This window comes from Triturus cristatus, chromosome 8, assembly GCF_964204655.1.
Source record: "Triturus cristatus chromosome 8, aTriCri1.1, whole genome shotgun sequence".
NCBI lineage: Eukaryota > Metazoa > Chordata > Amphibia > Caudata > Salamandridae > Triturus > Triturus cristatus.
Genome location: NC_140591.1, coordinates 1,152,702,242 through 1,152,727,969, shown reverse-complemented (window position 1 = coordinate 1,152,727,969; position 25,728 = coordinate 1,152,702,242). Strand labels below are relative to the sequence as shown.

The window sequence follows — 25,728 nt, the reverse complement described above, 5'->3', positions numbered from 1 at the left end:
GCTTTCTAAGGTTATCGTTGACCTCTTAAATCACCATAAGGGTTGTTTGGACCGGTGCAAGGGGCCCACTTAAATTAATGGACAGCATATACCAGGCCAACTTCTCACATTTTGGATATGCTGAAATTAAGTTTAAATACACAGAAATAGAATATTTTGCCAATGCACAAATCCAGTTTCCCCACATCCTTTCTGAATCAGCAAAACTGAACTCAAATTATTTTAATATATGTACTGCATTTGCTGAGTACACAGAATTTCTCACTGTGAACATGATTGCCACAAAAAACTACATATAAGTGAAGGAAAGATGAACAAATGATGCAAAACTTTCAGAAACCTCAAGGAATCCATTCCAGCAGTGACTTACCTGTAGATTCGCATAATTTTAGAATTTTTTTTAAAATGTGTTTTTTGTTGCTGTTCAACAGCTGCTAATAGTTTGTTATTATCCCCTTCTAAGTAATGGGGAGGAGGGAACGTCTGGAAGACCATCGATTTTGGTGAATCTCCGCCTAGGAGCAGACTGTCCAGGTCAAAAGGCATTATGAAAAGGAAACTTTGGGGTCAAGGTTCTAGTGATACCTCCATGTATTTCCCAGGAGGTTAAATTTTCCTTTAGCCATTCTTTTAAAATACCTTTCGACACTGCAGACACAAACAGAGAAGGTATTCTTTTTCTCTTGTTCACAACACCAGTAATGAAGATAGATTATGTATTTATTGAGTGTGTTAATTTGTAAAGATTACATTGTGTGGGATGATTGGCACCACAATTTTAGCTTTCAAAATCAATTCTGAAAATCATATTTTTGAACACATTTTCAAGTTAAACAGAGGTATATTGTGGAGTTTTGCAGATTAAACTGATCCACGTTGTTAATATCCTTTTTCCCTGTAATATTGGGCTCGAGCAACAACATCATTTGAATAGTCTTTTCCCGTGGTGCGGCTGTCCACGTCTTCGTTCCTGACATTTCCAGGGCCAGCATTATATGCAGCAATTCCACCTAACATTTAAAAAAAAAGAGAAAACATGTAAGTGAGCACAAAACATTTTCTGGGAATTTGTTAATATGTGGACCTAACTATTAAAACAAGCATTTGCAATGCAATAGGTCTCGCATTTGCGAGAGTTTGAGCAATTGGCATTGTAAATGACAATGCCTTTTATTTATGTGTTTTGAAAACCTGCAAGCAGTGCATAAACACACACTTTGAACTTAAAGTCCTTGCTTATGAGAAGCAAGTCTGGCAGTAAAAGATGTGCAAAATACTTAAGAACTGGATTACAAATGATACAGTGCACATCAGGGCCCACAAATAGTTGCATTGTAGTCAAATGCATTACAAGAGGTTACAGCAGTGGCATAAAAAGCGGATGTCATTTTGTTATGTGTATTTATGTAACATTAAGATGCCATTGGAGCAATCAAGTACTTTATAAGTGGAGACTGCCAAAGTCAATAGGAGTTGTCTGTGACTAGCTAGGTCTTAAAAGGCTTTTTGAAGGTTAGTGGAGATATGCTGTTTGCAGGGCTCCTTTCTTCCAGGTGACAACAGCTACAGGAATTGCCAGCCTGTGGGGGGTTCGGAGAAACACACTTCAGTGAAGTCACCAGGTATGCAGTATCTCATTGAAGAACAATTCGCTAAAAATTAGATTTGAAACATGACAATGGTGTATTTGGGAAGGATGGCCATATTGAGTCCTTATGTAAAGAAACTAGTACAGTGAAAACAGTGTAGCTTTGTGATAGAAATTGTTTGGTTTATTTTTCATATTCAAAACAAACCTCCATAAATGTATACGTGGAGAGGTAAATAGTCTATCCGAGCAAATTAAAGGAATTAAACTTTAAATGAGATTAAGCCAGAAATATCTATGTACAAACCCTATAAAACTTGTCATGTTCATTTTGCCCTTGTGTTCATGCAATGAGTACACTGTAAGCTGTGCTTCCATTTATAATTGTTATAAATGTGCCAAATAACGTTTCATATTATTTACAAATTAGTTATTTGTAGCAAAAAACACTACAGTGAGGGAGTGGTAGGCATGTAAACGGCCCTTTTGGGTGAACATGTAAATGTGTTGTTTTTTCCATTTGAAGGGATTCTTTGAACCATATTTATGACTAGACAGAGCTAATGAAAGAGACAGTTCATCTCCCGTTAAGAAGCAAAGGCTCCGCAGTGAGAGACACTGGGAGTGGCAGGGAACGAGGGTGAAAAGAGGAGGATAGTCTGTTACCAGGCAATTCTGAATCAGAGTCCAGCCGTGTTTGACTCCATGAGTCACAACACCAGCAGTGACCCCTTCATGTCCTTCAATGTGATGCAGCAGCATTAAAACCACAACACACTCATGCATCAAATGAAGGCGATGACGAGAAATACCTTCTGTGGTGTGATCCCGTTTTATCAAGACCGATCAGATCACGTCGTGCAGAAAACGACTCTGCTCTTAAAATATAAAATGCTGAGCCAGACATTTGGCTTAAGCCTTCATTAACTTCCCCACCTCAGTTATTATCTCTGCTACCAACACACCTGTCCAAACTCCAAATGGGGAAAAAAAGAAGACTTCTCCTGTCATACATACCGGTAAATCTTAACAAAACAGAGGCAGAATACAGGGCCAACAGGTGAGGCACTAACAAGTCAAGAACTCCAAGCTACTTTTCAGAAGCACATGACTGTCTATCAAATAACCTGAAATCAAAGCTTAACATGATCTAGAAGGTGCAGCAAAACGAATAAGAACATGAAAACACACTCTCACAGTTCCTCAAATTGCTGTATGAAGAGAGCACCCTGCCCCTCAAGGCCCTATGCACTGACAACATGGCACTAATGATTGGGTGACTGGGGGAGTGGGCTCAAGCGGTGCTACGGAAGATTAACGACCTTAACCTTTGGAAAGAAGTGCGTCCAATGCAGCATTGGACGTGGCAGAAGCTCTGCTAGTGGCTGGGATTGTTCTGCCGGGCGACTGAAGATCAGAGCGGGCACCATGGATGGGGGGGGGGGGCTACAGTTGAAAAGTCGCTTATTACATGAGCCAAGGAAGCTGTGACTTGAACTATGCCTGTAAAGCCAAAGAGCGCAAGCAAGCGCAACTCACGCTGAACAGAAACAAGGGTGTGGGTATTATGCTTGACGCACTAAAACTGCATTGACCCGTGGTATGAAGTGACGTGATTATTTACAGGGAAATAAAAAAAAGAAACAACGGATCGTGATGAGAAACAATGTCTGATAACTGTCAGGCGCGCAAACTCAGGTGTTCCTGCACTTACTCACTTCGAGCGTTTTTACGAATAAAAATGACTAGTTTCACGGCGGTTGGAAAAACTACCTCAGATTTTTTGAATAACGCATACGACTATTTAGTTTACAACATTGTTTGTGAGTAGATGTTAAATGATAATTTTACTTCGACAAATATTTCATTTGTGATACATGTGCAACCGGTAGAACTTGGAATCAACTTCATAACTGGAGAACTACCCCAAAGAGATCTTAACAGCTTAAAAAAAAAAAAGAAAATCGCCATTTGCCACTGCGTGCATGCTGCTCTTTTTGAAAGTGAGCTGCAGCTCTCCGGTCACTGTTCGGGATACATTAAGCATGTTGCTCTCATGCTATAGTCCTACAAATTATTAGCGACTGGGTTGCATTTCGATTCAAATGTTACTGTGCAGTGGAATTTTAATCTCGGGAAACTGAAGTGAAACTTCGTAAGGCGGAGAGTTCCGGTGCTGCACCCTCAGCCGCAACAGCAGAAGTGCTTCCGAATTTGAAGCCGGCATGTTCAATTGTTTTAACGCCTTACGGGTTTGAAGGTCGATGTTTATAATTGTCTCACTTACTTGTGAAACTTACTCGTGTCGAGCCCGGGTCTTGCACGCTGGACGTTTTTCCTTGCACACAACTCTTCAGATGACAAATGCATCGCTCAGGCGATTAAAGTGGAGATTGGGACCCGGTTTGTCATATATCTCAGACAACGATACAGGTTAGCAATTCGAAACAAGCTGCAAACAAAACATAGCGGAAGAGTCTACTCCGGGTGACCGATAAACTCCTTAACCTGGCAGCAGGGGTGGGAGGAGAGTTCCATAGGCAGCCTGTGTTTGGTGGTGGGAGGGAGGGCAGCCTACGGGGAGATGGCGCTTTAAAGTTGAAAGCACGGCGCTTAGGAAATGGGCGCCACGTGTGAAGTTAATTAAAACAAGCCCGGCGGAGCGTGGCGCGTGCTCGCTTGGGGGCGGGGGAGCGAACCCTTTGAAGTGCTCCCAAAAAGCGGAGTGCATGGCGGCACCAAGCGCGTGATTGTGCGCGTGCTAGCAATGCAATCCGCTTTTTGGGAGCACTTTTAAAAGCTCCTATAGTCTCGCTTTGCGATCGCTTACGCGATAGCAAGGCGAGACCTAAAAATGAACAACACAGAAGTGTAGAGTATTATATTTCTTACATGTTATTAGGTGGTTGGTGAAGAGATACTTTTGTTATATACAGTGTGGTTTGTCCCACTACAACTTAAAAAAGAAAGGCGTTAATCGCTTGCTCCTGATTTTATCATTTCCCCTGTGCGAGAACAAAGGATTTACAACTTCTTGATAATAGCTTTCAGGGTTACTGTGTGTGTGGACATGAGTTGTGCTGCGGCAGTGCAGACCAGTAAAATGTATCCTAGAACAGACACCCAGCACAGCCACTGCTCCTCCTAGATGGATTACTGTGATAGGGTGGAGAGGTTTCCACCTTTTGAATGCCCCAGACAGTGGAAGCAGGAAGGAAGGCGGAAGGGCATCATTAAAGACTTCAGCCTGCTGATATACTGGTAGAATTTGTGTCAAAGCTCCTCAATCCTTTAAGTGCCATCCCTTTGTGAATAGGGGAGTCTGCATTGATTCTACCAAAGCCTGTAAGGGAGACACAAGGGTGGGTGGTTCATAAAAGGTGATAAAATTCCACATGGGTTTCCATTCAGAACTATAGATACTCTGCCATGATGCCATTGATAGCACTTATTTCAAAGGGATGTTTCTTACTGAGATTGGGCTTGGTGTCCACCACCATTGGAGAAGACATGACCAGTGACGGCCAGTGCAGGCAAGAGTGGTGAGGCAGTGTGGGGGGATGGTGGGGGATTTGACAAACGACGACGAGGGAAAATGAAATAAAAAGAAAACCACTTACCTTGCCCTCACCGCATCGCCAAGTCGACAATGCCGCAAGCGCAAGGTAAATGATTTTTTTCTTTTTTAATTTTATTTCCCCTCCTCATCGTCTGTCGTCTCACCCCCACCTTCTCCCACCACTCTTACCTGCACCGGCCGTCACTGGACATGACTGCTGGAAACATGACGTGCTCTCTGAATATGTATCGTTTGTGTTCTATCCCTCTTTGGCTGGCATAGTGAGTGCCAAGAAGGTTTGGTGCCTAAAAAATTGAGAGTCCACTAAATTCTAGCAAATAATTAAGGAATCTTGTAAACTCTGGCAACTAATTTAGGACTCATTTGGTAGTAATATATTAATTCATTATATCTGAGACTTCTTTAGGAACACAGTTCACCCAGGCTCTCCAAATGCACCCGAAATACGAACACTTTTGTTCCAATTTCATATCTTATCTGGCTGAAGGTAATCAAGCGACTAAAACTTCTGAAGAATTTGGGTCTGATGATTAAGTTGGGATCGCCTTACCACAATTTCCCAAGTGGTGGTTGTCATGTTGAGGGTTTATTTAATACAAAGGGTGCATTGGTGAATATAAATTTGCTTAATTTACTTCCTGTGTAAGGAGCTCTGATTCGTTAACTTGTCTTCTAACACCTCAATGCACACCCTTACATTTGAGAATACCTGCCATCAGCCTTGTTCTCAGGAGGCTTAAAGGATCATACCATTTTAAGGACACTATAGTGGTCTTACTCCGATTAAAGTGTCTGGGGATTCCCTACATCTTCAGGGAATTCCTATGCAGGGTCAGATTGGTCTTTAGGAACATCTGGCAGTGCCAGAAGGACTGGTCTGACAGGTCAGTGTGTGGGCTGCTTTTTTGGCTGCTAGTGGGACTGTTTATGGTTCGGTGAGTCCGTTTTACTGGTGATTTCCATGATATAACCACAAACATTGCCTACACCATGCACAAATGCATGTTTTTTCATATCTTGCAAGACACCTATACAACCGGCCTTTACAAGTTCACTTTTCTAAGCTATTGAATTCAATAACAGGGGCTGCTTTTTTTTGGTGCTTTGGCCAGGGACTTCTTAAGGGTTTTGGGGACCCTAGGCCAAATGCATTTTGGGGGCCGCTGCTTGGAATAGCTTTGAATTCATAATCGAATTTCAGCTCTTTCATGCACCCTTTGGCCAGGTCACTGACAGTGCAAGGGCAAACTTGTCCGAATTCTAAATGTGTTTACATCTAATATTCAGTCATAATGACAATGTGATTTCAATTTTGTAACATAGCAGCAGCTCACTAATATGACTGCAAATAATCTCTGTGACACTCTCCCATTTCTCATTTCTGAGGTCCTGTTTTGATCTATTAGAAACTTTTTATGGACATTGCAGGAAACATAAACACAGCATTTCTCTACAAAATATCTTGTAATAGACTCTCATATATAACCCACACTAAAATAAATTAAAGGAAAACGGTATTCAAACCAATCTGTTTAAAGATGTATTCAGTGACACCAGGGCAAGACTCACTGCAGAACAAAGCTGGCTCTATCAGGGCCCCCTGAAATGCTGGGGCCCTGGGCCAAAGCCCACTCTGCCATTGCCTTAAAATGCCTCTGGCATGGGCCTCTTTTCTGTCCCAGTCTGACACTGTTCCTAAGTCTTAGAAAGGATCCATAGTGTTCACTGCAGTTACGAAAGATGATGCATTAAGTGTGCAGCTCCTTACTCTACTTACAGAAAACACAGCAAAGGACACTATGTATAGTCAGAGCAAGCTGAAAGGCTGTTGTGAGTAAAAGAGTAAAAGAGCTAATGCATGGGATGCTCACTTGGGTGTTAGGGGTTTCACAAGCCTGACCTGTATTTTTATGTCCAGGTCAGTACAAACATCTGGAAAAGCAGTCAAACCTGGTATTTTTTGTTTCCTGAAACATAAACCTAAACAAGCAATAATGTACGAAGAAATCAATTAAAAAGTACCTGAGTGTTCTCTAAATCATTCCAGAATGATGATTAAAGCAAATAGACAGATAATTGCCCTGTTACTAAAGAATCCTGGTAAATACTACAAGATGATGAGGCTGGCTGATGAGGGGTGATAGCCTGAAACCAGTCCCAGGATTCTTGTTTCCGGTCCAGGGAGGACCTAGCTTGGCAGTTGGAGCTGGATTGCTCCCATGGGGAGCTGGGTCAAGACTGATTTGCATATGACTGGGTCCAAACTGAGATGACGTGGCGAGCAAAATATCGATGCATTAAACCCAGATCTGTGACTGGGGGTGAGTGTTTAAAAAGTTTCTACACTCCAACCATTATAATATTTGGTGGTGTTGCTCTGTGCACCCTAAGTGGCTAAGGGTATGCTCAGATGTGGGTACTTGCTAGCTGTAGCACTGGATTCAAGGTAGCATGGCTGGTGAGGGGTGATACCCTGGGACCGGTCCCAGGATGCTTGTTTCCAGTCCAGGGAGGATCTGGCGGGGCAGTTCGGGCTGGACTTTTACCATGGGGTAAAGGGTCATGACTGATTTGCATATGGCTGGGTCCAAACTGAGGTGATGTGGCTAGAAAAATAACGATGGATTAAATCCAAATTTGTGACTGGAATTGAGTTTTGAAAAGTTTCAGCACTCAGTCCACTGTTTTATTTTGTGATGTAACTAAACAATACATTTTACAGGAATTATTTTTCACTTACCAGATCTTAGCTGTTTCAGAATGGCAAACAGTAAAACAAATTGCAGGTATTGTGCCTATAAACTGTGTGCTCCTGCCTGGGTAAAGCAGAAGTTGTGAGCCTTAAATTCTGTGAGGAGTTGAGGAGTTGAAGTTTGTCTGGCCGGGCAGCAGGATGTCTTCACATCACAGGGCAAGACTAGCTGCAGATAGGGACAAAATGCACTGACTGCAGACATCAGTTGAAAGTAGTCATGATGAGTGTGTAAGCATGGGGAACATTTACTATGCTCATGTGCCACTGCACAAAGGCACTCTAAGGAAGGTACAGTGGTGCAAAGTCTGGAAAGGGGTTTACTTCACAGCACTGGAAAGAGACCCTTTTCTGACGTCAAATAGCATTTTACACTGCTTCGCACCACTTTACATCAAGGGATGTTACATAGGTGGGAAGTGACCATTGCAGCACAAGCACCTATGGGCTTTGACACTAAGCCCAATCTACTAAGGCAACCAGGCCAGGCTTTGTGTACAAAATAATGCATCTGTGAGGCAGTTGGAAACTTGGAGAAATGTTTTTATTTCTCCAAACATTTTGCATATTGCATGTGTGAAGCACTGTACAGAACACATCAACACATCCATAAAATTATAGAAATTGTCTAGGCATAGTATTTTGTACGGGAAAGGTGTGCTCTCAGTACAAAACCTATGTTAGACATCATACCAATACCTGATCCCCAATGGTGTAAAGGTATGTGCATGGTGTTAGGCAACCTGTGCTAGTGTGGGGCAAGTCAGCAGCATTAGGCCATTATTAGGAAATGTGTCTCAACTGCTGTCTCATCCATGCTCATTTACGAGGCCCTAGCGGCGCTTTTGCGCCTCCGGCGTGCCATTTTTTTGATGCTCCGGTGGCTTATTGTGCAGCAGCATATTTACAAGGCCACACAAAGCCACTTTATGTGGCTTTTCATGGCCTTGTAAATACGTGCCCCTTTCACTCAGAACACTGCGTGAAAGGGGCGTTCCATGGGTATTGATGTGAGTGTTACCACGCAACACCCATGGAATCTGAAGCATTCCCCAGGGGTTGCGTTAGGGAGGGGCAACGAGGAGAATTGTGATTATTTCTACTTGCTTTTCCTCTTTCTATGTGTGCTGCATTCTGCAGCACACATAGAAGGAGGAAATTGCCTCCATTGATTGATTTTGTGCATAAAGGTGTCCTTTTCTGCACCAAATCAATCATCTCCGCGACGCAGGCACCCTTGGAACATGGTGCAAGGGTGCCTGCATTGGTGCATGGCAGCCCATTGTGCGCCAGCGCAGGGGAAAAGAACAGGAATGCTCTGTATCTCATAGATAGGGTGCATTCCTGCACTTTTCTTTTGATGCAGGGCAGCGCAGTAAGATTCGTCGCAGTGTTGCCCTGCGCCAAAACATCGTAAATGAGGCACCAAATGTACTGCAACCAATCACTGCCTCAGGATCTGGAAAAATTATTGCGCCACAACACAAAGGAAAAATGCCTTTCATATTGGAGGGTTGGTGTTGACCTTATTCCTTAGGAAATACACATTTCATGAAAGTTCTCACTCCTAGATTCCAGAAGTGGGTAGCAGATTTGGAGTGAGGCTGAAGGTGAGCAGTGGAGATGCAAGTCTTTATATATTGATACAGACCTTTCAATTTCTGCTCCACAGACCACTTCGGAAACTTCTTAGTGATTGCCTTGATCATGCTGACAAGAATCTCTGTAGCCTGGGTAATGTGTTCTTGACTGTCCCAAGCACCTCTGATTTTGTGGTAGCGTTTGTCAACCTAAAATGCAAAGCAACATTGGCACTATATATCTGTATGACCAGTTTAGATAATTTTTTTGTGACTAGATGCTCAAAAAGGGATACATATTGGATCCCCTCTCAGTGCTGCTTTAATTACTGACCTGCATTAAACCAAATCCATTTCCTCCATCCCCGAATCCGTTCCTCAGGGCAGAGCCGGCACGGGATTCGCGAGATGCGATTGCAGCAATTAGAGCCGGATCCACGCACAAGTTCTTGCCAGCCGCCACCATCTTTGCTTTGAATTTGTTCATCTTTCCGAGGTCAGTCGCTGCCATCTGGCGGGATGCACGGACCCCTGTGGTCAAGAAAGTAAAATAGAAACGATTATTGTTGGCAATTTTGTTTGCTCATTGACATTTTCCTGAGGCAGATTTCCTGATCCAATGGGAGGAGCATGAAAACATGGAACAGTCAATTACCCCATGATAGTGACTGCACCAGCATTCGCTAAAACCATGTCCAGCGTATGGCTGCATGCTTTGGGATGTGCAAGGGAGTCAGGGAAGGTTACTCGAAGGTGAGTCCCACTACCCATTTTCATTCCCATCGCCTGCAGTGGCCTATTAGGCCATGTTTCCTGCCAGCTTTCCGCCAACATCAGCTCCTTCTTTGGAAAGCTACATACCGGCTCCATTCAACTGGCAACTCTCTCCTTCCTTCTACAAGCAGCTTACTCCTGGGTATGTTTCCTGCCTTATCTATGCCAACATCCACCACACATAGGGGGCGTTACTTTTCCAGTCCTCTTTCTTTGCACATGCTTTGCATCTGGAACATTCCAGTTGGGGGAATCCTATTCCAGCCTACCTGACGTTTTCAGCTCTTCATTGAGGAAATCTCCCTGCCTGCCACATCCCACTGTTAGATTCCCGACCGGTGGAATCCACCTGCCTACCCCCTACTACCACAGCAAAGGAGGTAGACTTTACTGCCTGGCTCACTTCTATAGGCAGCTCACAGTGGGTTACTGCCTGTAGCGCAGGCAGTTATGGCCACAGCTGCTGCTGCCTCAGGCTTGCCCATTGGTATCGAAAGCGTCAGAGGATTCAGGAGAGCTGCAGCACAACAGAAGGTAGAGGCTTGCTGAGTCCTTCTAACCATTTTTATTTCCCATTATTCAATGTCCAAGGTCTCACCATCGAATAGGAGGCTGCCCTGGGTTTAGGGAAGGCAGAGAGTGTAGGAACTTTGACTCATTGTCCCTCCATTACTCTCTCAGCAGCCTCCTGTCTGCTGTTCAAGAGCTGCTGGTGGAAGAAAAATATGGGAGTTTTCCTCCCTGTAGCAGTTGGAAGAAATGGGAAAAACAGACGACAGAGGGAAGGGGTCTGATCTTGCAGGCAGATGAGTGAAACCACACTTCCCACCACAGCATATTCACAGACTCCTTGCCGTTTTTGTCCTGGTCAATCTGGAAAAGTGCATTTTAGAGATTAGGGGTGGACGTAACTCGCGTATTTTGCTGTATGACATAATGACGTGCATTTACTGCAATACTATGCAAGATTCTGTGTAATTATCTCTAATCTACTTTTGCAGAATATGATCGCTGCTTCAGGTTTTTGGGGTTCTTTTTTAGATTAGGGGTCACCATCTTCGCGTTTGTGGCAGCTATCTATCTCCCGATTCCTTCTCAGGGACATTACTCAGGAAACACTAGGAATAGCGGGGCAGATTTATGAGGTTTTGCCGTAGGGAAGCGCAGCAGGCCTTCCTGCTGCGCTTCCCTACGGCAAAAGAAAAGGGCAGGGATGCGCCGTATCTATAAAATGTGGCGCATTCCTGTCCTTTTCCCCTGCGCCGGCGCACAATGGGCTGCCTGCGTCAACGCAGGCACCTCTGCACCATGGTGCAAGGGTGCCTGCGTTGCGGAGATGAATATTTTTGTACAGGAAGGGAAACCTTTCTATACAAAAATAATCACAAGAGGTTTTTCCTCTTTGTATGGGTGAGCACACATAGAAAAAGGAAAAACGAGGAGAAATAAAGATATTTCTCCCCGTTGCGCCTCCCTTACGCCTTCCCTGGGGAGGCGTAAGCTTTTGGCGCTGCCTCAGATTTACGATTTCTCGTAAATCTGGGGCAGTGTTAAAAGGCCATGGATGTTGCTGGGAACGCCCCCAGCAACACCCATTGCACGCCCCTTTAACGCAGAACACTGCGTTAAAGGGACTGATATTTATGAGGCAGCATTAAGCCACAAAAAGTGGCTCAGTGCTGCCTGATAAATATCACGCAGGCTTCTGCACCACGGAACGTCACAAAAAGTGACGTTCCGATGGTGCAACGGGCCTCATAAATCTGCCCCATAGTATATTATCACTTCACATTGGCTAAATATGAAGGGGCAGATTTACAAGCCCCTTGCGCCACTTTTGCGTCATTTTAAACATGGGAAAAGTGACGCAAAAGTGGCGCAAGGAGCTTGTAAATCTGCCCCGAAATGTTGCTTCCACACACTTGGGATTATGCTGGCCTCTGGGGCCAAGCTCTTTCCTCACACACACAAATCCTTCCACTGCGGTATCGTCTTTCCATAGGGCCACCCCAGCCTCTCAGAGACATTTTGTGACATGCAGTCCTAGCTCTAAGCACCTCCTTCGGGGTGATATTCGGACAGCCAGGACTAACCATGCCTTTCTCAGGCCAGCATTGGGTTGGAACTGGCACATATAGTCACAACCCCGCCCACACTGCACACACACATCCTTGAAGAAAGTGCATTTATCCTTAAAGCTCCTTTTCTGGTGAATTAGCCTCTGACCAGAAGTGTACGTAAAGAAAGCGAGAGCTCTGTGAATGTGTCAGTACTGGGATACCAGGATAAACTGGCAGTCGGGTTAGAAGCAGTCTATAAACATTTGTTTCAGTACTGCACCTGTAAGGTGCGCCGTAACTCTCATAAGAGGAGCGCTGTGAGATGTCTCTGTACTGAAAACACTAGTGCACCACGCATAATGCAACTCAAAATAGAAGCGCATTTGAAACCATTCTGGGTATCTCTCTTCTCCAATACCATGGTGCACTGCAAACCATGGTAGAGGTGAACTACGGGAGCTCTGTGGAGATCCCGTTGTTGGGTGCTGGGTTGTGTGATCTTTGTAGCTGTTTATATCAGGGAAGGTAAGACTGGGGTCCATTGAATGAACCCTTGTGTGAAGAGTCTGTTAGCTTATAAAGGTGCTGGATACCAAAGACTACAGTAGGCATTTCAAACTCAAATTAGGCATATCATGTTTTACTTGGACATGTGATGACTGTCTGACGTGTAATAACTATGCCTTGATAGGTGTTAGATGTGTCCCTGACATATTGTTGCATCAATCTCAATAATATATAGGTGGCTACAAAACTTACATTTTATTTTCTAAGTGCCTCTTTTCTCATTATCTCAACCTTGACATATGCTAGTTTTCACCTCTGGCTACAGACAGCTGTCGTCACCTTCTATGAGTTCCATACTGCCAGTGCCACAGCATATTGCAGACAGATACATTTAGCAATCAAAAACATTATGTCACAGGTGAAGCGGCTGCAGACTCTTTCCTCTTCACGATGTCAAATGCACACAATAATGGTTTTTCTATGCAGCAGTGTGTGGAATGATGTGTTCTTTGTTTTCAAAGCAAAAATCATTAAAAAAATGTTGATTATAAAAAACCTGCACAGAATAAATGTGTAACCCTATGCCTAGTTTGTTTATTACAGGGAAGCCAGTCACATAGGATATGCAAATGCTTACTTAGGTTTAACCTTAAATGATGCATCAGCTATTCATGGTGAATATATTGATTTCTATAAATACTCCAAGGGACTTTAGTTCAACCATTGCCATTGGCTTCTTTGGCTGAGGAGCTTTGAGCCACTGGCTTGATACATTGTCAATAAAATCTTTGATCGGCTCGTAGGAGTATTTTAGTCTCACCTTATTATTGGTTGTTCATTTTATTCTTCAACCTCCACTGGAATGTACGATGGACTATTTTACATCTGAAAACTCCCCTCTGTCATCACGTATTTAATTAATTAGCTCAAAAATGAATTGTATGAAAAAGCGATCTAATTTGTAGGGCTCACCTGCAGCTGTTGAAGACCTAGACCATGGTTGGATGGCTTTCTTGTCTATCTCAGTTCGATGCTTCTGCTTTGATGGCTCTCCAACCTAGATTCTGTACAATCCTTTTGATTGGATGGCATGCATTTTTGCACTGCTTATCTCATGGAACTAATTTTTCATTTGTGTTTCAGCACTGCATGGGAACACATGGCTTTCCTTGCCCTATCTACCGTCTGCCCTCTGCCCTCTCCCAACTGCCTATCAGCACCCAGATCCCCAAAGGTGTGGTTCTGTTGTGCTCCTCCCCTTCTATATCCAAATCATTGTTTTATATTAATTTTGTTTTTTGCTGAAGTAAAATGTCGCTGAACATTGCTACCTGGTTGCTAACTTGTCCGTGCCTGTGAATGCGAGGCAAGACACACAATTGATGGACGGAATGCAGAACAAATCAAAACATTCACCCCCAATCAAGAGATCTAGGTTAAATCCATCATGCTTTTCCTCACCATGCCACCCCAGTTTAGACCTGGCCATATGCAAATCCCTCTTGACCCTGTGCCTCATGGGAACAGTCCAGCCTGAACTGCCACGCCAGGTTCTCCCTGGACGAGAAACAAGCATCCTGGGACCGGTTTCGGGGTTTCACCCATCTTCAGCCTGGATAGCTTGATTCCAGTGGCACAGTGAGCCCAGGACCCATGTCTGGGCATAACTGGCGCACTTAGGGCAGGAAAGCAAAAGACACACAATTGAAGGACAGAATGCAGATCAAATCAAAACATTCAGTGCCAGTCAAGAGATCTGGGTTAAATCCATCATTCTTTTGCTCACCATTTCACCATTTCACCACAGTTTAGACTTGACCATATGCAAATCAGTCTTGATCCTGTGCCTCATGGGAACAATCCAGCCCAAACTGCCAAGCCAGGTCCTCCCTGGACCGGAAACAAGCATCCTAGGACCGGTTTTGGGGTTTCACCCCTCTTCAGCCAGGGTTGCTTGATTCCAGTGGCACAATGAGCCCAGGACCCACGCCCGGTGCACTTAGGGCGAGAAAGCAAAAGACACACAATTGAGGGACGGAATGCAGAACAAATCAAAACATTCACTGCCAGTCAAGAGATCTGGGTTAAATCCATCATTCTTTTGCTCACCATGCCCCCCCTGTTAAGAGCTGGCCATATGCAAATCAGTCTTGACCCTGTGCATCATGGGAACAGTCCAGCCCAAACTGCCAAGCCAGATCCTCCCTGGACTAGAAACAAGCATCCTAGGACTGGTTTCGGGGTTTCACCCCTCTTCAGCCAGGATGGCTTGATTCCAGTGGCACAGTGAGCCCTGGACCCACGTCTGGGCATTCCTGCACACTAAGGGCGAGAAAGCAATAGACACACCATTGATTAATGTATGACATTGTTCTGCATTCTTTCCAACAATTGTTGTTTTTGCATTTGTCACCCTGAGTGGGATGGGTATGCCCAGACGTGGGTCCCGCACTCTCCATGCCACTGGAGTCAAGCTATCCTGGCTGATGAGGGCTGTTAGCCCGAAAACGGTCCTAGGATGCTTGTTTCCAGTCCAGGGAGGACCTGGCCTGGCAGTTCGGGCTGAACTATTCCCATTTAGCGCAGGGTCAAGACTGATTTGCATATGGCTGTGTCCAAACTGGAATGACAAGGTGAGCAAAAAAACGATGGATTTAGGCCCAGATTTCTAAACTGGGGTGAATGTATGACATTGTTCTGCATTCTGTCCATCAATCGTTGTTTTTGCATTTGTCACCCCAAGTGGGACGGGTATGCCCAGACGTGGGTCCTGTGCTCTCCATGCCACTGGGGTCAAGCTATCCTGGCTGATGAGGGCTGTTCGCCCGAAACCGGTCCTAGGATGCTTGTTTCCAGTCTAGGGAGGACCTGGCCTGGCAGTTCGGGGTCAAGATTGATTAGCATATGGATGGATCCAAACTGGAATGGCATGTTGAGCAAGAAAACAATGGAACTAGGCCCAGATCTCTGTACTGGGTTGAATGTATGACATTTTTCTGCATTCTGTCCATCAATTGTTGTTTTTGCATTTGTCACCCTGAGTGGGACGGGTATGCCCAGACGTGGGTCCCGTGCTCTCCATGCCACTGGAGACAAGCTACCCTGGCTGATGAGGGTGTTAGTCTGAAACCGGTCCTAGGATGCTTGTTTCCAGTCCAGGGAGGACCGGGCCTGGCAGGTCAGACTGGACTGTTCCTATTGGGCGCAGGGTCAAGACTGATTTGCATTTGGCTGGGTCCATTCTGGAATGGCATCGTGAGCAAAAAAATGATGTATTTAGGCCCAGATCTCTGTACTGGGGTGATTGGATGACATTGTTCTGTAATCTGTCCATCAATTGTTGTTTTTGCATTTGTCACCCGAGAGGGACAGGTATGCCCAGACGTGGGTCCCGTGCTCTCCATGCCACTGGAGTTAAGCTATCCTGGCTGATGAGGGCTGTTAGCCCGAAACCGGTCCTAGGATGATTGTTTCCAGTCCAGGGAGGACTTGGCCTGGCAGTTCGGGCTGGACTGTTCACAATGGGCGCAGGGTCAAGACAAATTTGCATATGGCTGGGTCCGAACTGGAATGGCATGGTGAGCAAAAAAACGATGAATTTAGGCCCAGATCTCTGTACTGGGTGTGAATGTATGACATTCTTCTGCATTCTGTCCATCAATTGTTTTTGCATTTGTCACCCCGAGTGGGACGGGTATGCCCAGACGTGGGTCCCGCGCTCTCCATGCCACTCGAGTCATGGTATCTTGGCTGATGAGTGCTATTAGGCCGAAACCGGTCCTAGGATGCTTGTTTACCGTCCAGGGAGGACTTGGCCTGGCAGTTCGGGCTGGACTGTTCCCATTGGGCGCAGGGTCAAGACTGATTTGCATATGGCTGGGTCCAAACTGGAATGGCATGGTGAGCAAAATAACTATGGATTTAGGCACAGATCTCTGTACTGGAGTTAATGTATGACATTCTTCTCCATGCTGCCCATCAATTGTTGTTTTTGCTTTTGTCACCTTGAGTGGGACGGGTATGCCCAGAGGTGGGACCCGTGCTCTCCATGCAACTGGAGTCAAGCTATCCAGGCTGATGAGGGCTGTTAGCCCGAAATCGGTCCTAGGATGCTAGTTTCCAGTCCAGGGAGGACCTGGCCTGGCAGTGCGGGCTGGACTGTTCCCAATGGGCGCAGGGTTAAGAATGATTTGCATATGGCTGGGTCCAAACTGGAATGGCATGGTGAGCAAAAAAACGATGGATTTAGGTCCAGATCTCTGTACTGGGGAGAATATATGACCTTGTTCTGCATTCTGTCCATCAATTGTTGTTTTTGCATTTGTCACCCCGAGTGGGACCGGTATGCCCAGATGTGGTTCCAGTGCTCTCCATGCCACTGGAGTCAAGCTATCCTGGCTGATGAGGGCTGTTAGCCGAAACCGGTCTAAGGATACTTGTTTCCAGTCCAGGGGGGACCTGGCTCGGCAGTTCGGGCTGGACTGCTTCCATTGGGTGCAGGGTCAAGACTGATTTGCATATGGCTGGGTCTAATCTGGAATGGCATGGTGAGCAAAAAAATGATGGATGTAGGCCCAGATCTCTGTACTGGGGTGAATGTATGACATTGTTCTGCTTTCTGTCCATCAATTGATGTTTTTGCATTTGTCACCTCGAGTGGGACGGGTATGCCCAGACGTGGGACACATGCTCTCCATGTCACTGGAGTCAAGCTATCCAGGCTGATGAGGGCTGTTAACCTGAAACCAGTCCTATGATGCTTATTTCCAGTCCAGGGAGGACCTGGCCTGACAGTTCGGGTGGACTGTTCCCATCGGGTGCAGGGTCAAGACTGATTTGCATATGTCTGGGTCCAAACTGGAATGCCATGGTGAGCAAAAAAGCGATGGATTTAGGCCCAGATCTCTGTCCTGGGGTGAAAATATGACCTTGTTATGCATTCTGTCCATCAATTGTTGTTTTTGCATTTGTCCCCCTAGTGGGACGGGTATGCCCAGACGTGGGTCCCGTGCTCTCCATGCCACGGGAGTCAAGCTATCAAGGCTGATGAGGGCTGTTAGCCTGAAACCGGTCCTAGGATGCTTGTTTCCAGTCCAGGGAGGACCTGGCCTGGCAGTTCGGGCTGAACTGTTCCCATTGGGTACAGGGTAAAGACTGATTTGCATATGGCTGGGTCCAAACTGGAATGGCATGGTGAGCAAAAAAACGATGGATTTAGGCCCAGATCTCTGTACTGGGGAGAATATATGACCTTGTTCTGCATTCTGTCCATCAATTGTTGTTTTTGCATTTGTCACCCCGAGTGGGACAGGTATGCCCAGATGTGGTTCCAGTGCTCTCCATGCCACTGGAGTCAAGCTATCCTGGCTGATGAGGGCTGTTAGCCGAAACCGGTCAATGGATACTTGTTTCCAGTCCAGGGGGGACCTGGCTCGGCAGTTCGGGCTGGACTGCTCCCATTGGGCGCAGGGTCAAGACTGATTTGCATATGGCTGGGTCTAAACTGGAATGGCATGGTGAGCAAAAAAATGATGGATGTAGGCCCAGATCTCTGTACTGGGGTGAATGTATGACATTGTTCTGCTTTCTGTCCATCAATTGATGTTTTTGCATTTGTCACCTCGAGTGGGATGGGTATGCCCAGACGTGGGACCCGTGCTCTCCATGTCACTGGAGTCAAGCTATCCAGGCTGATGAGGGCTGTTAACCCTGGGTGAATGTTAACCCTGGGGTGAATGTATGACATTCTTCTGCATTCTATCCATCAATTGTTGTTTTTGCAATTGTGAATGCTTTCCCATAAAGTTTAAGAAGAAAGAAGCAATCTGAGGTGTTTGCCATGTCTAGATGTGCAAGGCGACCATTTGGAGGAATAAAGGCACTGGCACAGCCAATAGGGCTGCTTGTACTTTTGAAAGGCTAGACGTACTGGCTTTGCTAATTCTTATTTAGTTTGTTTTGCACCGCAGCACATACTCAACACTCACACACAAGTTTTTTTAAGCACTCGATCGCAAGCATCAAACCTATTGACCGTGCCAGAGCTTATTTGTGAGTGGTGTTATTTTCTATGATATTACATAGGATAAAGTTTGTGTAACATCATTTGTATTGTCAATGTCAAGGTTACGTGACATCACATCCTGAGTTGTCATCGGTTTCAAGAGGCATGTGATATAACTTCTGCTACCCCAGGCATTTTACTGAACTGACATCTATGGAAGTTACCATCAAGAATGCTCTCACACCCCTTAAGTTAATTAAACACACTGATTGAACGATATTGTTGTCACTTAGGGCTTTTCAACACAACAAACAGTATAATTAGAGCCACTGGAATTATACTATTATGCGACCGATGAATTTTCTGCATAGTAATGTATTTGATGAATTTGCCACGTACTCCAACTTCTACTTCATAATATGCAGATTTTACCCAATTTTTTTAATTTTATTACAAATTGATCAAAAGTTTCCTCTGGGGAAGGTTCTTTGCAAAGGTTGACTGGTCATCTTTCTGTTGCTTATTGCTGTATTTGGATGTCAGCCTCGTAATAATTAGGCAGAACCTTTGTCCAGATAGTGATAACATGTAAAAATGTCAAAATAATGAGGTAATACTATCACAAAAATGTCTCATTATGCTGCATTATTTTCCTTTCCTTGCTGCAGAATTTGAAAACCCTGCTGCATAATTTGGTACTCCCCTGCCACATATTTCCAGTGGTCCTTTGTATAATCCTGTCAAGTTTTCAGAATATTCACTATGAATATCCTGAAAACCCATCAAAATGTTCATATTCAGTGGGTTGAAGAGACCAGTTCAAATGTAAACCAAAAAAAACACCTGCTCATCTACTTGTATCTGAACAATTAATCCTCAGGAAGCAAGGACCCGTGTCCCATATTATAATCCTAAAACTGAAGAGTAGCCAACAGTGAGTGTTTTGGAATAGCTTAACTATATTCCTAATTCCAGGTTTTTCAAGTCACCATAAAGAACACTTTGGGTCAGCAGCTTTTACCTCTGAAATATGTTAACCTGATACTGACTGAGCGTTACCTTAGAAATTCTACCATCCTTCTGAGGCATGGTACCACTCAGCTGCCTCGCTTTTCTCCTGCTTATAACCTTACATTTGGCCTTTGCATGTTTGCCTTGATTTTCTCCTGCCTATCACCTTAAATCAGGGCTTTGCACGCTTGTTTCGCTTTGCTCCTGCCTAGATCCTTACATTTGGACTTTGCACTTCTTTCGTGCTTTTGCTCTTGCATAGAACCTTACATCTGGGCTGTGCACGCCTGCCTTGCTTTGATCCTTCCTAGATCACTACATCTGGGCTTTGCACGCCTGTTGTGTATTGATCCTGCCCAGATCCTTACATCTGGACTTTATATTCCTTTCGTGCATTGCTCTTTTATAGAACCTTACATCTGGGGTTTGCATGCCTGCCTTGCTTTGCTCCTTCCTAGATCTCTGCATCTGGGCTGTGTATGCCTGCCTTGCTTTGCACCTTCCTAGATCCCTACATCTGGACTGTGCACGCCTGCCTTGGTTTGCTCCTCCCTATACTGTATACAAAAAGACCTGTTCACAATGTGAACACTTGTTTAATATATCCGTTTTAATTATCATAAATTTTAGACACTGTTTTAGCTTGCGATTATTTCGTCTAAGCTGTTAAACGGTATAGTTCACTTCAGAAAGAAAGAAAGAGAAGTTTTGCATACGAGGTAAGTTAAACTGACTATCAGTTTGTCTTAAGTTTATGTCTCCAACACCCAATGTGATGAGAAAAAGAGTGAGGAGGAGTGTTGGTGCCTCACGGTAGCGCCACCAGAGAGGGTTAAGCAGGATGGTACTCGCCTGCTACCTCAAAATCTCATCATCAGCTACCAACACTCCAAAAGCATGAAAATTGTGTGGAGAAAACAATAGTTAGCTGTACAGGTGCTAAGGTGTGTAATTGAAGATGAAAAAGAAATAAAGAACTGTGCTCTACTGTGTGCACCGTATCGAACCCCATAAAGATATACACTGATATCGTAAAAAGAGCTAATTCACACTGGCTTGCATATTTTATTCTAAGCTGCGTGATGGCTCATATGTTTAAAATGCCGACATGTTTCATTGCCACTGGACAAAACTCACGGCAATTTCTTCAGGGCGTGGGGTTTGTTCGTTTCACCCTGCACCTCAAATTATCAATTAAAAACAGTTCTGTAGGAGACAAAAGAAAACATACACAGACATAACAACACAGATCAAACTTGGTTGGTAACCTGTTAACTTAGGACAAATGTCCTATGTATTGTGTTACAGAACACGCATTAACATATTTACCGGGATCTTGCCCACCATGGGCATACCTTTACCCTTTAGTCCTTGCGGCTCTATGTACGCGTTCAAGGCTCTACGTATTCCACATCACTCGTAAATCTGTAATATATAATGTACAGTGAGGATAGCATGATTGACAGTATTTGGTGTCTCAATCATTATTAATGCGGAAGTATCTCCCTCCTGTTTCAAGTGGTTCCCCCCATCTCGGGGTTTGAATAACAAATGTCTCGTGTTTGGCTTCCTATTAAAAAAATTTTGAAAATGTTAAAAAATGTTCCCTTTAATATGGCAGACCCTTTATGAAGTTGTAACCTGGCCCATTAAACTTCCAAGACTCCCACTCTAACCTTGGTGTCCCAAACTGCCTGTTCTTTGGCCTGAATCAAAACTAATTCCCCGATTGAGAACCGTCTATCAAGACTCACCGTGATAGTGTTCGTAACTGGCGTTGACTCAGCCCAGCAACAACACGGGCATTCAATTGCGCAGTTTAAAAACGTCATTGCGTATACCACGTGGCTAGCCTACGTGGGACCCATTCAAACACAAGGCTTGATGTGCTGTAAAGAGGGGTTGCCATCTTGGAATGGGAAATGCCGTATTATGCCTATCCCCATCGATCTACGCAGACAAACTCCTGCATGTATTTATTAACCAGTGTATAATGATAATCACTGTATATACCCCCACCTATTGACGGCCTTCCAAGACACCAAAATGGTGTATTTCATGGGGCGCTCCTACACGTGTGTGTCTCTATGTAGTTTTTCATTTGAGGTATTACGTGATTGGATGTCACGGATACCATTCAGAAGGCTTGGTGTGGTATAAAGGAAGTTGCCATCTTAAAATGGGGAATATCGTGTTATGTCTGTTCCCATTGTTTTGCAAAAACGTACTACTGCTAGTATCGGCTACTTCCCAGTGAAGGGTACTGAGGAATGTGTGTACATCAACCAATTTACCACCTTAAAAGCACCCGAGGTAACGTATTTTCCTAAGATGTTCCTACAAGTATATGTCCTTATGTAGTTTTCCATTGGGAACTATCCGAGTCATAAGTATAGTTAATCCACCCTGTTTGGTAACCCTCGTGTGTAAACGGCTAATACATTGCTCATGGCTTGGCACTGAAGACTGGTGACTCTCAATGATATGGAGGAAGGGGTCCATGAATCATACGTTCACCTTGCTCCATTCAATAAGGTCATTTAGTCCATTTTGGTCCACACCCTCTTGATAAATCCACCGTACTTCCCTGCTACTCAGTCTGGATTCAATATTAAACTTATCGCCTGTAACTCTTTCTAGCACTGTCCAGCGCACTTCTTGAGCAGTATGTTTTTTTGTTTGAAAATGTTGTACCAGTTTGGTACTCAATTTACCTGCACGGAGTGTGCTTAGATGTTCTTGTATTCTTGTTTTTACCTTCCTGGTGGTAAGGCCGATATAGTGAAGGTCGCAGGGGCATGTTAGTCTATAAATAACATGCGAGGTGTTACAGTTGCTGAATTTGTTTAAAAACCAGATCTTGTTGTTTGCAAGAGTAACATTTTTAGTGGGCGATGTAAATGCGCACACAGAGCAATTTCCACAAGGGTAATGCCCCGGGGGGATGTTTGTCTCACGTGGAGTTATTTTAGGTCTGGTGTGGACCAGCCGGTCCCGGATGTTCGCAGATCTTTTGAATGCAAAACGGGGTGGAGGCATTTGCATATTGGTAGTGCTAAGCAGATGCCAATGCCTACGGATAATCTGCCTGATTTTGGTGGAAAGTGGTCCAAAGGTAGTGACCACTGGAATACATTCACCTTTTTCCCTAGAGGTCTTTTCCAACAGGGCTGCACGGGGCGTGTTGTAAGCTCGTTTTTTTGCCTGTCTTATGACCTTCCTGGGATATGCTCGATCTTGTAGCTTGGTAGCCAATACATTGGATTGTGCAGAATATTCCTGTATGGTAGAGCAGTTTCGACGATATCTTAAAAACTGTCCTACGGGCAGGTTGTCACGGAGGGCCCTAGGATGGTAGGATCTGTAATGTAAGAGGGAGTTTTTGTCTGTTGACTTATGATGAACCCTGGTCACCAACCTCTCATTCTTTGCTTGAATGTCGAGATCCAGATATACTGCACTAGTTTTGCTCATTTCCCCCGTGAACTTTAAGCAGTCGTCAAGGCTGTTAAGCCAGACAAGAAAGTCCTTCAATGCCTCCTCCGTCCCTTCCCATATACAAAGTACATCATCTATGTATCTCTTCCAGAGGACAATGTTCCTCTGGAAGAGATTGGTGTCTGAATGGATATGGTACGCCTCAAACTGGCCCACATAGATGCAGGTCAGACTGGGGGCAAATGTAGCCCCCATCGAAGTCCCCGACACCTGGAGATATATTTGGTCCTTACATGCGAAGAAGTTTTGGGTCAATGCGATCTCTATGCACTGAAGGACGAAGGTTTGGGGGCAGTCATAAAACCATTCAGAATCCCTCAGGGCACGCGCTGCTGCCACCAGCGTGGCCTCCTGAGGGATACTGGTATACAACGATTCTATGTTGATGGTTACAAGATATTGTTTTGCTGGATTATATGTGATATTCTCTAAGATTCTCAACACGTCCGTGGTGTCCTGGACGTATGAGGGTTGGGTGATGACACATTCCCTTAGGAAAAAGTCCGCAAACTGGGATAGCGGTTCTAATAGCGATTGGATGCCGGAGACGATAGGTCGTCCCGGAGGAGGCTGTTGTTTCTTGTGGATTTTGGGTACAATATAAAACGCCGGCATTCTCGGTTTCGTGTTGATCAGGAATTCGGCTTCCCTATATGTGACCCATTTCTTTTCTTTGGCCTCGGTTACCAGTTGGATAATGGTCGCCTGCAGGTCATTGGTGGGGTCCCTCGCTAGAGGTTTATAATTGCAGCGATTCCCCAACAATCTAGCCACCTCTGTGTCGTAGTCGGGTGTATCCATCACCACCACTGCCCCGCCTTTATCGGCTGGCTTAATGGTGATTGTTTGATTGTTTTGTAGGCTTTTCAATGCCTGCCAATCTCTAGAAGTCATATTGCTATGGTCCACAGTCTGCATGCTTTGTTCAATCTGACCAATATCCTGTAGGATCTTCTGTTCAAACACCACAGTTTCTGGACCTGTTGTGTTTCCAGGGGGACAAAATTGAGAAGGGCGCCGCAAATTAGTACAAAAATTGGATGTAGTGTCCTTTTCCTTCCCGGCAAAAAACTTTTTAAGGACACTACATCCAATTTTTGTACTAATTTGCGGCGCCCTTCTCAATTGTGTTTGAACACAAGATCCTACAGGATATTGGTCATATTGAACAAAGCATGCAGACTGTGGACCATAGCAATATGACTTCTAGAGATTGGCAGGCATTGAAAAGCCTACAAAACAATCAAACAATCACCATTAAGCCAGCCGATAAAGGCGGGGCAGTGGTGGTGATGGATACACCCGACTACGACACAGAGGTGGCTAGATTGTTGGGGAATCGCTGCAATTATAAACCTCTAGCGAGGGACCCCACCAATGACCTGCAGGCGACCATTATCCAACTGGTAACCGAGGCCAAAGAAAAGAAATGGGTCACATATAAGGAAGCCGAATTCCTGATCAACACGAAACCGAGAATGCCGGCGTTTTATATTGTACCCAAAATCCACAAGAAACAACAGCCTCCTCCGGGACGACCTATCGTCTCCGGCATCCAATCGCTATTAGAACCGCTATCCCAGTTTGCGGACTTTTTCCTAAGGGAATGTGTCATCACCCAACCCTCATACGTCCAGGACACCACGGACGTGTTGAGAATCTTAGAGAATATCACATATAATCCAGCAAAACAATATCTTGTAACCATCGACATAGAATCGTTGTATACCAGTATCCTTCAGGAGGCCACGCTGGTGGCAGCAGCGCGTGCCCTGAGGGATTCTGAATGGTTTTATGACTGCCCCCAAACCTTCGTCCTTCAGTGCATAGAGATCGCATTGACCCAAAACTTCTTCGCATGTAAGGACCAAATATATCTCCAGGTGTCGGGGACTTCGATGGGGGCTACATTTGCCCCCAGTATGGCCTGCATCTATGTGGGCCAGTTCGAGGCGTACCATATCCATTCAGACACCAATCTCTTCCAGAGGAACATTGTCCTCTGGAAGAGATACATAGATGATGTACTTTGTATATGGGAAGGGACGGAGGAGGCATTGAAGGACTTTCTTGTCTGGCTTAACAGCCTTGACGACTGCTTAAAGTTCACGTGGGAAATGAGCAAAACTAGTGCAGTATATCTGGATCTCGACATTCAAGCAAAGAATGAGAGGTTGGTGACCAGGGTTCATCATAAGTCAACAGACAAAAACTCCCTCTTACATTACAGATCCTACCATCCTAGGGCCCTCCGTGACAACCTGCCCGTAGGACAGTTTTTAAGATATTGTCGAAACTGCTCTACCATACAGGAATATTCTGCACAATCCAATGTATTGGCTACCAAGCTACAAGATCGAGCATATCCCAGGAA

The 25,728-nt window shown here is 44.8% G+C and overlaps 1 protein-coding gene across 1 annotated transcript in view; it reads right to left on the bottom strand.

Annotated features, from left to right (window-relative positions):
• Window positions 1-702: 702 nt before the first annotated feature.
• The window catches only part of LOC146805527 (lysozyme g-like), a 36,762-nt gene continuing 11,736 nt past the window's right edge, over window positions 703-25,728 (bottom strand). Inside the window, exons 4-6 of the mRNA XM_085622789.1 lie at window positions 9,835-10,031; window positions 9,572-9,710; window positions 703-1,010 (exon numbers count right to left, since the gene is read on the bottom strand). Of these exons, the coding sequence (XP_085478915.1) occupies window positions 880-1,010; window positions 9,572-9,710; window positions 9,835-10,031 (467 nt within the window). The 3' untranslated portion in view covers window positions 703-879. The remainder of the gene's footprint in view (window positions 1,011-9,571; window positions 9,711-9,834; window positions 10,032-25,728) is intronic.